At 43.0% G+C, this 13,838-nt stretch overlaps 1 protein-coding gene across 9 annotated transcripts in view; it reads left to right on the plus strand.

Annotated features, from left to right (window-relative positions):
• Positions 1–13,838, plus strand: part of PKP4 (plakophilin 4) — a 64,089-nt gene that overhangs the window by 41,794 nt on the left and 8,457 nt on the right. For 5 of the 9 annotated variants that reach the window (XM_015634155.3, XM_015634156.3, XM_033515972.1 and 2 more), the window contains 9 exons: positions 3,514–3,645; positions 3,798–3,988; positions 4,780–5,335; positions 7,080–7,271; positions 8,758–8,968; positions 10,538–10,670; positions 11,726–11,939; positions 12,858–13,041; positions 13,349–13,466. In XM_015634155.3, the coding sequence (XP_015489641.1) occupies positions 3,514–3,645; positions 3,798–3,988; positions 4,780–5,335; positions 7,080–7,271; positions 8,758–8,968; positions 10,538–10,670; positions 11,726–11,939; positions 12,858–13,041; positions 13,349–13,466 (1,931 nt within the window). The remainder of the gene's footprint in view (positions 1–3,513; positions 3,646–3,797; positions 3,989–4,779; positions 5,336–7,079; positions 7,272–8,757; positions 8,969–10,537; positions 10,671–11,725; positions 11,940–12,857; positions 13,042–13,348; positions 13,467–13,838) is intronic. The other 4 variants (XM_033515973.1, XM_033515976.1, XM_033515977.1 and 1 more) reach the window with 2 other exon arrangements.

Genomic DNA, 13,838 nt, shown 5'->3' on the forward strand with positions numbered 1-13,838 from the left:
TATCTGGCATTCCCTGGTCTGCTGGAATAATCCCTCCTGCCCTTGGCAGACCAGAGCACAGAGCTGTGACAGGTTGTGTGCATCAGTTGATGTTGGACACTGTGGAGTTGCTCTCTGAACTCCATGGGCTCTGGAGTGATGGGGGCAGGACAGGCACAGCCAGGGGCTCCTGCACGTCCCTTGTTGTGCTGTGTGCCCGTGTGCTCCTTCGTGCTGGCCAAAAGTGGCCCAGTGCAATCCCAGTGCAGCTGGCCTTGGAGGAGAGAGCTGCATGAACCCCGTTCTGCAGAGCTTTCCCGTCCCACTCGTACAGGGGCCGTCTGTCCTGAGAGCCGAGTGACCCTGCCTGCTGCTGCTGCTTCACTCAAGCATATTCATAACTACCATCATTGGGATTACTTTATATGCCATTCCTGGGTTTTGTTTTATTTGGAGATTCAGCTCTTAAACTTGTGCATAATTGTATTTTCATGGTTTCTGTTGCTGCAGCTGAGGTGGGGCACATGTCAGGTTTTTTCCTTTATTTTAAAGCCAATATTCTCAACAGCCTACTTGTACTGCCACTGAACTTCTGTTATTCCTGGTGGTGCTTTTCAGGTATTCTTTCAGCTGTGGTTTTAAACAGAAGTCAAATTTGTTTTTTCAAATAATCGAAAAACAAGTCTTACATATTTTTTTGGTGTGAATGTTGGTTTTGTTTGTTGGAGATTTTTTTAATCACATTGTTTCCCCTGGTTTTATAATGTCCCAATGACATTTCACAAGTGGTATAGATTCTTTCTGAGAGTTCTCAGTTGTTGTTTTATTATTTATTTCAGCCAGTTGCATTCCATTGCTTTATTTCCTCTTCTGATTTTCCTATAACTTACTCACTTTTCTCCTTGACCTTCTATCCCTTCCCTTCCCTCTTTCTTCTTTTTTCTTTCTCTCTCTCCTTATTTCTTTCTCCTTCTTTCATCCAGCTCATGTTTCTATTTTGTCCTTTGATTCTCTCCTCACATTTGTGTGTTTTTCTTTAGAAATCTCATGTGCACATCCCTGCTAAGCAGTCACTTGACATATGGCCAAAAATTCTGCTTCTATTTCAATGCTCTATGTGTTAATGCAAACCTAGATGTGTATTTCGCTCATGTCTGTATTCAAAGTAGCCTTTCCTGAAGTACTTTCTCAGAAGTGAGCATGTTGGAAAAAAAAAATCCCTATTTCTTAGAATTTCCTGATCTACATTTCATTTCCTGTTTACATTTATACTGTGATTGTGGCTTGCTTGTAGGTTTTATTACCCAATTCACCATGGATCTTTGTTTTGTAGAAGTGTCACTAGATGCTGCTTTATGAATTGTAATCTGAAAATACTGAAGTTAAAGATGGATAAAAGCACTGCCTTAAATCACCTTTTCTATGACTGTAGGTAGTGGTTTATGTCAAAAGCATCACTGGATGATATGATGTGACTGTAGCTGTAATTGCTTTCTGCATCAGTAGAATTATACAGAATTTTTCAGATATAAAGTGATGTTGTTTTGCAGGTGCCTATAAATAGAATATTAGATCAGCCATTTATAAGAAGGCTATTCTTTTATTCAGGGCATTCCTCCTGTTTTATGGTAGTGGAGTCAGATAGACAACAATTCATTTTATTGTGCATTCTTGCCTTTGTTAAACAGTCTAAACAATCTTTATTTTTTAGCCCTGTGAAGTCTTTGGTGGGCAGTGTGTGATGGGAGCGAGGTTGGGCTCAAAGCTCTGTCCTGGGAACATCTGCACTCAACAGCACAATTGGACCTTATTCTTCCTCTCTCTCTCCCCAGACTGATTGTCAGTTTGACATTGATTTAGTATCATGTAATATCCAGTAACTGAGATAATAGGGCCTTGTATTAGATAAACAAAAAGCTTGAACATTAAAGTATTGAAGCTGGATGTAATCCTAATGTAACGTCCAAGTCCTCCAAGTGTTTCATTCCAAAGAACATGGAACACCCACTGGTGGCTGTTACCATCTGGTGTTGAGCTGGTGTAACAGGCTGTGAAGTGAGTTCTTGCAGTGTTGGTTCTCTGGATCATTTCTAGGCATACTGATGTTTAAACTAATGGAAGTGTAGTAGCACTTCTTATTAAATCTTAATTAAATTTGGTCATAATATTCTAGTAAATCCTATTCTAATAAATTAACTAGCGTCAAATTTTACAAGCTAGTTTTGACCTAAGAATTTACTACTGGTAAATAACTGCTGACAGACTAGGATTTCTAAGATTTATTGATTTTTTAAAAAATCTGACTAGTGTTCAAGCATTCTTCATAAATACCAATTGCTGAGTAATATTTTTAGTAGGCATGTTCCATTATGGCTCATTATGCAGGTAGTGAGACATCAGCACTTTGTGTCCAGCCACAGGTAAAAGCCAGAGCAGCAGGTATCTCTGCCCAGAGCCCCCAGCTCCTGGAACTGAGTCCTCAGGGCTGGGCTGGTGCTCCTTGGCACTTTCCCTTTGGTTTCAGTCCAGGCCCATTCATGAATTTCTGCAGCAAGAATTTACATTTCAGGTGTTACCTTTAAACATAACCTCTGTTGCCTACTCTTCTTCCTCAGGGAGCTTTAGCTTGGATATTAGGGAAAATTCTTCATGGAAGGGCTGTCCAGGCCTGGCACAGCTTCCCAGGACGGGGGTGGAGTCCCCATCCCTGGAGGGATTTAAAAGCTGTGTGGATGTGTCACTTTGGGGTCATGGGTCAGTGGTGGCCTTGTGCTGGGGGAACCGCTGGGCTCAGGGGGCTTTTCTGACTTAAACCTTTTGTGGTTCTGTACTGCATCTCTGCTGCCTGCATAACATGGTAACAGAATGCTTAATGTTTCTCTTAAAATTATGTTGATTCTGTATCCTTATCTTTGTCCCTTTTTTCCAGACTCTTTAACTTTTCTTCCTTTCTTCATAGAAGCATCGCTGTGCCTCCTTTGCCTTGCCTTTTACAACACTGTCATTTGCCTGTACAGTTCAGTTGACATTCTTGGAACTGAAGTTAGCTTAAGAGGCAAATATTTAGATAGTAGTTTACTAAGTTAAAAAAGTGTATAGAAATTTGCAGCAATTGCTGTTCATAGTACAGAAACAGGGATGAAATTCAGCTCACCCTTTAACATCTGGAGGTGTTGACTACAGGCCCTTAAGACAAGGGTAGCTGTCCACTGGGCACTGCAGCACACTTGCACAGTGTTTCTATTCCTCAGAGTGTACTATGTAATCAATTAATTTTTCATTAAAATAGGTTGCAATGTATATTTGAAAAATTAGAATTGTAGAACTACATCGAAACTTTCAGGTAACAAAATTCTCAGAGATGTATATTAGCATTCTGTTTGTTGTGTTTGGGAGATGATGTCTATCTGCCAGTAAGCTGATTCAGCTTGGTGTAAGTCCTTCATTAGTATGTGTGAGGAAATGATCATTATTGAGTTTGCAGGAAACTTGCATATGAAACACTGGATTTATATAAATAATTTATTCTTTCAGATCCTCCGCCCACCAGTGTAAGCAAACCCCAGGTGTCAGAGGGTGTTCACACCAATGCCTATGATATTAGGACAGAAGCAGAGCAAGGGACTCTCTACTCACCAGAGCAGACATCTCTCCATGAAAGTGAGGGTCTGTTGTGTGCATTTTAAATATTAGAATATATTTCTGTATTGACAGTATAAAAATGTAATACAGTTATGAATGCAACAAATAACAAAATCATATAATTCTTGGTGAACTTGTTCGATGATTTTATTCTTATGCTGGCTTCATATCTACAGGGTCTGTAGGTAACTCCAGAAGTTCAACACAAATGAACTCTTACTCTGACAGTGGTTACCAGGAAATAAGCAGTTTCCGTAACAGCCAAAACTTGAACAAGTCAGAGATCAGACAGCAGCATTCCCTTGGTGGACCCCCCGGCAACCATGTGGTGAGGAGCTCACGCGCCGAAGGGCAGACATCAGCGCAGGTACTCTGAGCAGTGCACTGCACAGCTGTGGCTGTGCAGGGGCTCTGGAGACAGCAGCTGTACAGCTGGGCCCCCTTTGTATGGGCTGCAGCCAGGGTTACAAAATTAGTTCTTGTTTAACACTCGCTGGTTACAAAGTGGGAATGGCTTGCAGCAGAGACTGGTTCGCTGGGATCAGCACATGGGATCTGGGTCATTCACAGGAGCTGAAGTGAAGCAGCACTCCTGACTGCACAGAACACTGCTATTATCATATCAAGAAAGTATCACTCACTCAAAATTCATTGTGAAATGAGGGAAAACCTTCCTGGAAGTGAGCCTGTATGTAAGCATAGCTCTTAAAGGAAGATGCTGCTTGTGTTCCTGTACCTTCTATGGTTTCTAGCTTTTCCCTCCCTTTTCAGTAAATGGAATAACAGTAAGACAGTAATTGTTAGGATATTTATGGATTATACCAGTACTCTTTATATTACTGTTCCTGAGTTTCCGGAGTCGTTGCGTAGTGAGGAAGGAAAGCATAGGTGAAGATTAACGTAGCAAGCCAAATGAGAATGAGAAACAGGTGATTTTTTGATGTTAAATTGTCATTTTATATATTAAGAAGCACTGGTTAGAAAAAAGTTACAGGGAAATTTGAAGGAATGAGGTTTAGGGTAAAAGCTACATTCCAGCTGCCTGTATATACCATTAAGTTGTGTGAGTTTCCTGCTGGCTTCTCCATCTCACTGGAGAACAATATCTACCGTGTGCCCTAAATGATAAATCTCATAAGTGTTTGTGATGCTCAACAGCCTTCAGCAAATACCAGCACCAACCGTGTGATGCGACGGGTCAGCTCGGTGCCATCCAGAGCACAGTCTCCCTCCTACGTGGTCAGCACCGGCGTGTCCCCGGCGCGGGGCTCGCTGCGGACGTCTCTGGGGAGCGGCTACGGCTCTCCCAGCGCTGCTGAGCAGAGATCCCTGCCTTCCCACGCCTACTCCTCCACCACCCTGCCCGTGCAGCGGGCGGGCTCCCCGTACGCCGTGCACAGACCCGCCTCGCCCTCGGCCGTGCGGCGCGTTGGCTCGCTCACCTCCCGGCAGGCAAACCCCGGCAGCGGCGCTGCCCAGTACCAGGCAGCAGGCAGAGTCGGCTCTCCTCTTGCCCTTCCTGATGTGCAAACCAGAGTGGGTTCTCCATCCCAAACTCAGCTGGGATCCTCTTCCCCAAAGCGCTCTGGCATGACGGCAGTTCCGCAGCACCTGGGGACGACGCTGCAGAGGCCGATTCACGACGTGGAGCAGTATGGACAGCAGTACGATATCTATGAGAGGATGGTCCCCCCACGGCCAGATAGCCTCACAGGTGAGTAATGGGCACAGGCACGGCTAAGGCACAGCGCATACACAGCTGTAGAAAACCCAGAATGCAGGCCTGCTCTTGTGGATGTAACCCTGTAGCGCTGGGGCACAATTGCCATGGCAGTGTCAGGTCAGTTGTAAATACTGACATCAAACACCGTCAATCGCGAGTTCCTCGTGAATGCTGACTTCATGATTACTCATTGCTGGCCGTGCATTGAATTAAATCCTATGGTTTAAGTTGCTAAATTAAATTCTAAGTCTTACAGAGGCATGTCAACATTTTCAGAGATAAAGTACATTTAGATGTGTGTGCAGGCTAAACATAAAGTAAAGCGTACTAGCCTGGAACTAATTTTATGTCTAGTTCTTTCTTTAAAATGTGACATATATATACTTATAACTTACTACCACTGAATATTGGGGTTTTTTTCCATTAATATTTCTAGACTACCTCATACTTGAAGTTAAATGTAGGATAACCATTTTAATACTAGCTTAAAATAGAGCCCTTAAAGGTAGAATCTGTTCTTCTGAAAGGCAGTTCTTTTTAAGATGCAGTTACTTTACATTTTAAGTTTTGTGTGTTACTCATTTTGTTCTGACCTTCATCTGAATGAGCACAGACAAGGTGATTTTCCAATTAGATCATGTGCCCCTTGGAACAGATGGCAATTTCTGGTTTTTCTTTTGAACCCTTATAGTGCAGGAAACTCCAAAATGCTCTCATCCCTCAGGAAAAGATAAAATGTGTCTTCTCCCTCACCTCTGTTTGCAAGACTTAATAATACGCCAGTTTGATAAGGGGTTGGGAATGAGTTTGATGGGAAAGGCTCTGCTGCCCTCTTTGCATGCTCAAGTCCTTCTGTTCTCACCACCTGTACTTGTGTTTTCTTAGTGATGGCCCAAAGCTTTCCTTGCAGACATTGTGGCAGAGTAGGTCTGGGGTTTTGGGGTGGGAGGATATGCAGATGAAGGATACATTTGGTTACACATCACTACTCCATTGTACTTTTGAAGTTTTTCTGTAATCTCAATCCTTTCATTGTTCTTGCATAGCTCATTTCACATATTCTGTTGCTTTGATAAGTGCCAAAGCTTTACTGGCTGCAGTAGTAATGCCAAAGTTGAGAAAGTTGTATATATTTTAAATGAAATATAAAATATATATATATATATGTAATATATACAGCAAGGTGAAAAAAACTCATCCAGCTGCAGCATAGCTATTTATATATACTCATATCATGGACTATTTAAACCTTTATAAAGATTTTTATCTATGTGCTTACATTTCTGCTGCCACTATCAAGCAGATGTTTGCTCTCACTGCTATGGACTGTTTCAGTTTCAGGATTACAGCCCCTTTAGGCTGTGCCCTCTGTCACCACAGGATTTCTGTCAGGTCCATAGTTACCCTGTCATTGCTGAATCTGTGCACCACGCGTTGACTCAGCTTTTATTCTCTGTGGTTTAGACTGTAAACGATACCAAAAAATTAAGTTGGAAAATTTCAAGTTGTCTGGACAAGTGTATGGACAAAATTTTCATCAAGGAAATGCTGCTTTGTCAGTGAGCCTTTCAGTATGGGCCATTTAATACTGGAAAAAAATGTAATGAATAAGTCTTTGTAAGTGGTAGGTTCAAACAACACCTGTTCTTGGCTAAAGGAAGAAAGGTTCAATCCTGACAGCTCTGTTGCTTTGCTGAACGTGGGCCACTAGGCATGTCCCTGTGCTTGCTTGCAGGCCTGAGGAGTTCATACGCGAGCCAGCACAGCCAGCTGGGGCAGGAGCTGCGCTCGGCCGTGTCCCCGGACATGCACATCACCCCCATCTACGAGGGCAGGACGTTCTACAGCCCCGTGTACCGCAGCCCCAACCACGGCACTGTGGAGCTGCACCACGGCTCCCAGGCCGCGCTGTTCCGCACCGGCTCCGGTGGGTCCCGGCCTCGGCTCTGCCCGAGCCGCTCTTCCGCGCCACGGGGCGTAGGGAGCGGGGGGGAGACACGGAATGCCAGTGCAGAAGGAAGAACGAGGGGGTATCAATTAATGCAGACAGAAGCTGTGAAGGACTTAAAATAACCTGCAGGAATTAAAAGGCTCTTGTGATGTTTGCAGGGAGCGCCTGGGGCTATACATCACTGCCAGCCTGGGGTCAGAGTGTTTTCTGTTTGATAGCACATGCACGGGTACATCCCAGACAAGTGTATTCATGACACACAGAATATATTGCTTCCTCTCTTCCATGCTCTGTGCATCAACCTCTTATGAATTGGGTTGCTGGGTTTTTGGGGTTTTTTTATTTATCAGTACAGCAAAACAAGAGCTTGCAGCTAAAATTACCTACCACATCTTTCACAGTAAAAATACTGTTTTACACAACTTCTCAACAAAGCGTAATGGTAAATGCTACAGCTGAGGATTGTCTATTGAAACCAAAATATTCCTCTAGCATCTCTTCAAAGTGCCACTCATTTATTACGAAGAGCATAAGCATTAGATTAATATTTATTTATATTAGATCAGGATTTATTTTCTGTAGGCAGAAATGTAGTGCACGTTGCAATGCAATTTGTTTAAGGTTGATTAATAATTTGTATAGTGATTTCCCAAAACTCTTAAAATATTAGAGTGATTTAGTTAAGTAACTCTCTGGAAGTATTTACAGAGAACCGTCCTATATTCATGTGTCATGTTTTCACAAACTTGAAAATACCTTTTTAATGTTTGCTAATGTAACTGCAATATCAAGAGAACAGAGTTCTGAAGAAGGCACCGGTTTTTGCAGTTCTCCTGCCTTCCACAGCCTAGAATAAATGGAGTTTGTCAGGATGTGCCAATGAAGAAATATAACCAGAAACTGGAATTCTTTGTTTACTTGTCTACTTAATACCACTTACCTTGGAAAAACAAGAGCCACCACAACAGCTCTGTTCAGATAGGGAGATGCATGTTCTTATTCCCGAACCGCTCAGCCTCATCTTTGCAAAGATTCATGCGTTACCTTTCGTCAGGGAAAGTGTACATGGAGTTAGGAAAAGAAGAATATCATATAAACAATATGAATTTTTGTTTTCTTGTTTTTTCTTTTGGGTGCAGTTGGTGAATTGATTTTATGAACTTTGAAAGCACTTGCACCCAGATTTCTGCTTGTTGGCACGGGATGCATTTCCTACTTTAAATACTTGTTGGGGGAAGCTAAGGCACAAGTCTGATCCCACCAAACCTTTTATTCTGTAACTAACCTCTCCATTTCCATGGGACACTGAGGAATTGCTCCATGAAGTCTGACATTGGCTTCCAACATGGAGCACAGTACACATTTTCAAGACCGACGTTTTTTTGCTTGCGCTGTTAAGTGGGTATCACTCCTTCTGTCAGGCACTTGTTACCTGGTTGGTTTTGACACTGTTTTATCCTAGGCATGGGTAACCTGCAGCGATCCTCCAGCCAGCGTAGCACCCTCACATACCAAAGAAACACCTACGGGCTGCCCGCGGCGGCGGCGCTGGCGGAGCCGCTGCGCACGCTGCCGTTCCGGCTGCCCGAGCCCGGCTACGGCCGCCTGCACCCCGCACCCGACGGCGGCACCACGCGCTCGCCCTCCATCGACAGCATCCACAAGGACCCCAGGCAAGTGCAGCCAGGGCAGAGCGTTCCCTGCACACCCTGCACGGCACGCCTCCGTGGCGTAGTCACAGCTCTACCTTTATTGCCAAAACAGTAAACACGGGCTGCTCCTTGCAGTGAGAAGAAGCAGCTGTTAGGCACTTTATTGTTACATTTTTCTTTCATGTTTGTTTTTATGGAGAAGTTATTACAGGAAACACAACTTGGATGAGATTTGACTGGGTAATTGCAAATATTTTTTAGTACCCTGTAACACTGTAGTGAGGTTTCTCTTTATATGAATGGGTATCAGGGCTTGAAAATTCAAAAGTACAGACCTAATTTATTTAAATTATATTTTTATGAACAGCCTGCTTAAATTTCAAAACAAAGTAAGTGCTAAAACTATTTATAAATGTGCCATTTTGAAAGCAAACACACATTTCTCAATAATTAGTGGTTTGATGGTGTAGATGTCTGTGCACAGCGTGGGCTTGTGATATATCAGGCTGTGGCAGAGGAGCCTGTTACACAGCCTCAGAGTGGGCTGTTAGGAAGCACCACTCTGGAATAAGAGTCAAAGTGACTAGTTTTACTAGAAAGCCAGATTCCTCTAGGGTTTTCCTATCATTAGTATGGAAAAATAAACCTTTGAATTGTCAAAGTGGGCACAGACCTGAGCTTCCCTTTTGTGTGACTGTGAGTGCTGGGGAGACCTGAATGGCCAAGCCAGCGTTAGTCTTGGAGCAGCTTCCCAGCTGCTGTTCTTGGAACACACTTTGCTGGGTTTGTTTTGGGTTTTGTTTCTTGAGGATTTTTGGTGGGGTGGTTGGTTTGATTGATTGATTGATTTGGAGGGGTTGGTTTTGGGTTTGTTTTGGGGTTTTTTGTTTACTTGGATTTTTGAGCCTGGGGAAGCTTAAGATACTTTATTCCCCCCCAGTTCTCCTTTACAGAAGGCAGATAGCTTAGCAAATATTAATGACTGTGTTTCTAAATCTGCAAACTGGGCATGTTTCATGACTTTTCCAGGACTGGTCTGCACAAAATCGTTGAGGTTTCATGAAGGAGATATTCTTTAATGATTTTAAATTTACAATCCCTGAATAGCTCAAATCAGGCAAACATCCTGTATCTCATCCTGACAATAACACTTCAGGATGTGCAGGTTTTGTTGAGGTATAATTGGCTTCTGCCTAGGGAGAACATTAAGCACTGAGGGAAGAACGTTGTATGGAAATTATGCCCTTAAGCAGCACTGTTGAGGGGGTATCTTTTGCATTATATAGATAATTTTTGTGAGATTTTTTTTTTGTATGCCGAATTGTTTGAGTTGGTGTTACTTTAGTGATTATTTGTATTTGTGTGGTCCATAAGCCAGCTGAAGCAGATTGGATGTAGTATCCTTTTCCAGTTGGGAGACTAAAAGGTGATGTGACCCACTGTTATCCCATTATGGTTTTCCTTCTAGCCCTCTTACTCCAGAGCAAAACTGAAATTGTTGGAAAGCCGTTAAGCTGCTGCAGTACTTGTGCTTAGTAAATCCCCATAGTTTGTGAGTAACGCCTTCTCTCCGTGTGCTGTCCAATGAAGGGAATTTGCGTGGCGAGATCCAGAGCTGCCTGAGGTCATTCACATGCTCCAGCACCAGTTCCCATCGGTGCAGGCCAACGCAGCTGCCTATCTGCAGCACCTCTGCTTTGGGGATAACAAAGTGAAAACAGAGGTACGTGCTGCTTGTGCTGCTCTTCCAGGGCAACAGTACCAGGAAAACTAGGCCTCTTGCTCTTCCCTTTTTTTCCATCGTGACACAGTATTTGTGACCCTCCTGTGTTCCTGTGTGTACCAGGTGGATGCTAATACTGAAGTGCCTGAGGGTGAATTATTATGCACACTCAGATTCTTCCTGTCATAAGAGCTGCATGGAAATTCTATGGAAATCTTTTACCTTGAAGTTGTGTCATCCAGCAGAACTCTAAAGTAGGTTTCCAGAGCCTGGCTTTGTGTAACCTGTTGGTGACTGGAGACTAGAACAACCAGGAGCTCTGGAGTGCTTTCAGTGGTTTTTATCAAGGCGTTTTTAAGGCATCAGAGTGATGCCTTTGCGTGACCCGTCAGGCAGAGGAAACAGCGCAACCCTGCAGAAGCGTGGAGGAAACTTTTTATGTTACGGTGATGTGGGGGCAGGATACACATGAGTGAACATTCAGATTATTATTGAAATTTCTAGAAACCTTCCATTCAAAGACCTGCTGCTTTTGCGAAGCAGCTGTGAGCTGTTGATTTGGGGGAATTTGCTTTTTCATTTGCATCCTATGTGTGTGTGCCAGATGTTATTTTCAGCATAAATTTTATGTTAGTTAAATGTTGGTGCTACTTTTGTAAGAAGATAGCCCAAACATAATTCACTGTTGCTGGGAGTTGAAAAGGTGGTGGTTTTGATGATATGGTGATGATCACAGTGATAATTGGCTCTTATCTCCAATATTCCCTAAAAAGTTATTCTGGGATTTAGGAAATTATTTTAAAACTGGAAACAAAACTGATGCCATAACAATTCTCTGAACACAGCACGTGTCTGAAAATGACCCTCAGCCATTGCAATGGGGTGGGGGGGAGGTTCAGTCCCACGTAGCATTCAAGTCAATAAGGTTCAGCAGCTGTTTCTTCTGGAAGTAGAATGGGAAGTACTGTTCTCATAAAAATAAAAGCCTTTTACATCTGTGGAGTGAGGTGGCTGAGATCAGTGGGTGCTGATGGCCCTGACATTACACTTTCCAGGTCTGTAGGCTAGGAGGTATCAAGCACCTGGTGGATCTCCTGGATCACAGAGTCCTGGAGGTTCAGAAGAATGCCTGTGGTGCACTGAGGAACCTCGTTTATGGGAAGTCCACTGATGAGAACAAAATAGCCATGAAGAATGTGGGAGGGATACCTGCCCTTCTGCGGCTGCTGAGGAAGTCTGTCGATGCTGAGGTCAAAGAGCTGGTGACAGGTAAGCTTGGAAGGGAAACTAGCAGAGAGCTGTAATGCAAGCTTTTCTGGACACTTATCTTGATCAGTTAAAACAGCACAGAGTGTAGAGTCATTGGGAGAAGTGAATACTGAGGTAGATGCATTAAAGCTCCACTTTAGGGTGGATTTTCCCTCATATGAGTGTTCTGTACACACAGCAGGTATTTCTTTATTGATTCTGAACATTTCTTTTATTATGAGCTTTTATTATCTTTTCTTGACAACTGTTTTAAATAAGTTCTTGCAGGATTCATAAGATGGATCCAAACTATGTAAATGTGTATGGTATTTAATCTGAATTATAATCAAGAAGGACTTCTTCAGAAAAGGTATTTAATCTGTCTTTCATGATGAAAAAGAAGGTTCAGTTCTGCCTTCAGCATGTTATTTGTATATACAGTTCTGCTGGTAATTTATGTCAGATTTCATACTTCTGTACCTGAATGTCACATATGGAGACTTTGCCAGGCAGGGGACTAGGGATTTCTGCCCGAGGGTAGAAGGTGGATAGCAGTTCTCTGTGGCTGATATATGGATGGGACATGCTCTGGACTTGTTGCTGTTGTTTCCAGGAAGAAAGTGTCTGTGGGATTTTTACATCCCTTCTTGTATGTTCTCTGCTCCTCAGTACCTGACATCCCTGGTACACAGTGCAAGGTAGCAGGAATGTCAGGGAAGGCCATCCTTATTGGAAAAAAATCCAACCAAAGCCATACCCTCTTCCACTGTTCACCTTGTTCACCTTGTTTTTCTCCTTTTTGGATGCTGGCTCTCCACCTTCTGCCTGCTCCAGAATCGCATCACATATTTAAAGTATTGTCTTTTAAGTTGTCAGTGTTGCTTCATGTTTGTTTGCTAAGTCTCTGCTGACTTTACTGCTCTGGAAATGTCTTTTAAGGGGTTCTCTGGAACTTGTCTTCGTGTGATGCCGTGAAGATGACAATCATTAGAGATGCTTTGTCCACGCTGACAAACACTGTGATAGTGCCCCACTCGGGATGGAACAGCTCCTCCTTTGATGATGATCATAAAATTAAATTTCAGACTTCCCTTGTTCTGCGCAATACAACAGGATGCCTGAGGTATTTGCTCTTTTAGAATACTCCCTTTTAAAGAGAAATCATGTTATGCAGCAGGTCTTTCTTGTATTGTAATTTTAAAGACAAAGGAATTGTTTTAGTCTATAAATTACGGAGTTCTATCATGTAGACAGCTTTTACAATTGTCCTTTTTTCCCAAATATAAAAACATGAAAATTGCCAAGTTAGTCACTAGGAGTTGCTAACCAATTACCAATCAGCTGCATAAAAACCTTCTGTAAACTGGCTAATAAGTGATTATCTGTCTGTCCTTGCACACACCGTGTTCCTTTGTCATTCCAACCTTCAGGAACCTGAGCTCCGCTGGGGAAGAGGCACGAAAGCAGATGAGGTCCTGTGAAGGACTGGTCGATTCGCTGCTCTATGTGATCCACACCTGTGTGAACACCTCAGATTATGACAGCAAGGTGTGTGCCTGTCTCATCTACTGATACCTCAGTGCTAACCTGTGTGTCTGATCTTGGGGCTTTGTATAGCTCAGCTGAGCATGGTGATGTCCTCATCTCAACTGGCATTGCTCCCAGCCCCAGGTTACTGAGGCACAGCCAAGCTCAGCTGCATAACACAGGGTGTCCTCTTGTTTTCAGCAGTGCTGCAGTATCTGTTTCTTAGTAAAACAATAATAAGCTCTTATGCTTTTCATTTTCAGAATACTAAAGAATAAACCACTTTAGCAGAGACCACTCTTATAAAAATTGTCATATTTGAGAGAGATTTCATTTACCCAGAGAAGCGGCCAAAACACAGCCCAAGGCCCAGCATTAGAGTTTAGCACTTGT

Source organism: Parus major, chromosome 7 (assembly GCF_001522545.3).
Source record: "Parus major isolate Abel chromosome 7, Parus_major1.1, whole genome shotgun sequence".
NCBI classification, from domain to species: Eukaryota; Metazoa; Chordata; class Aves; order Passeriformes; family Paridae; genus Parus; species Parus major.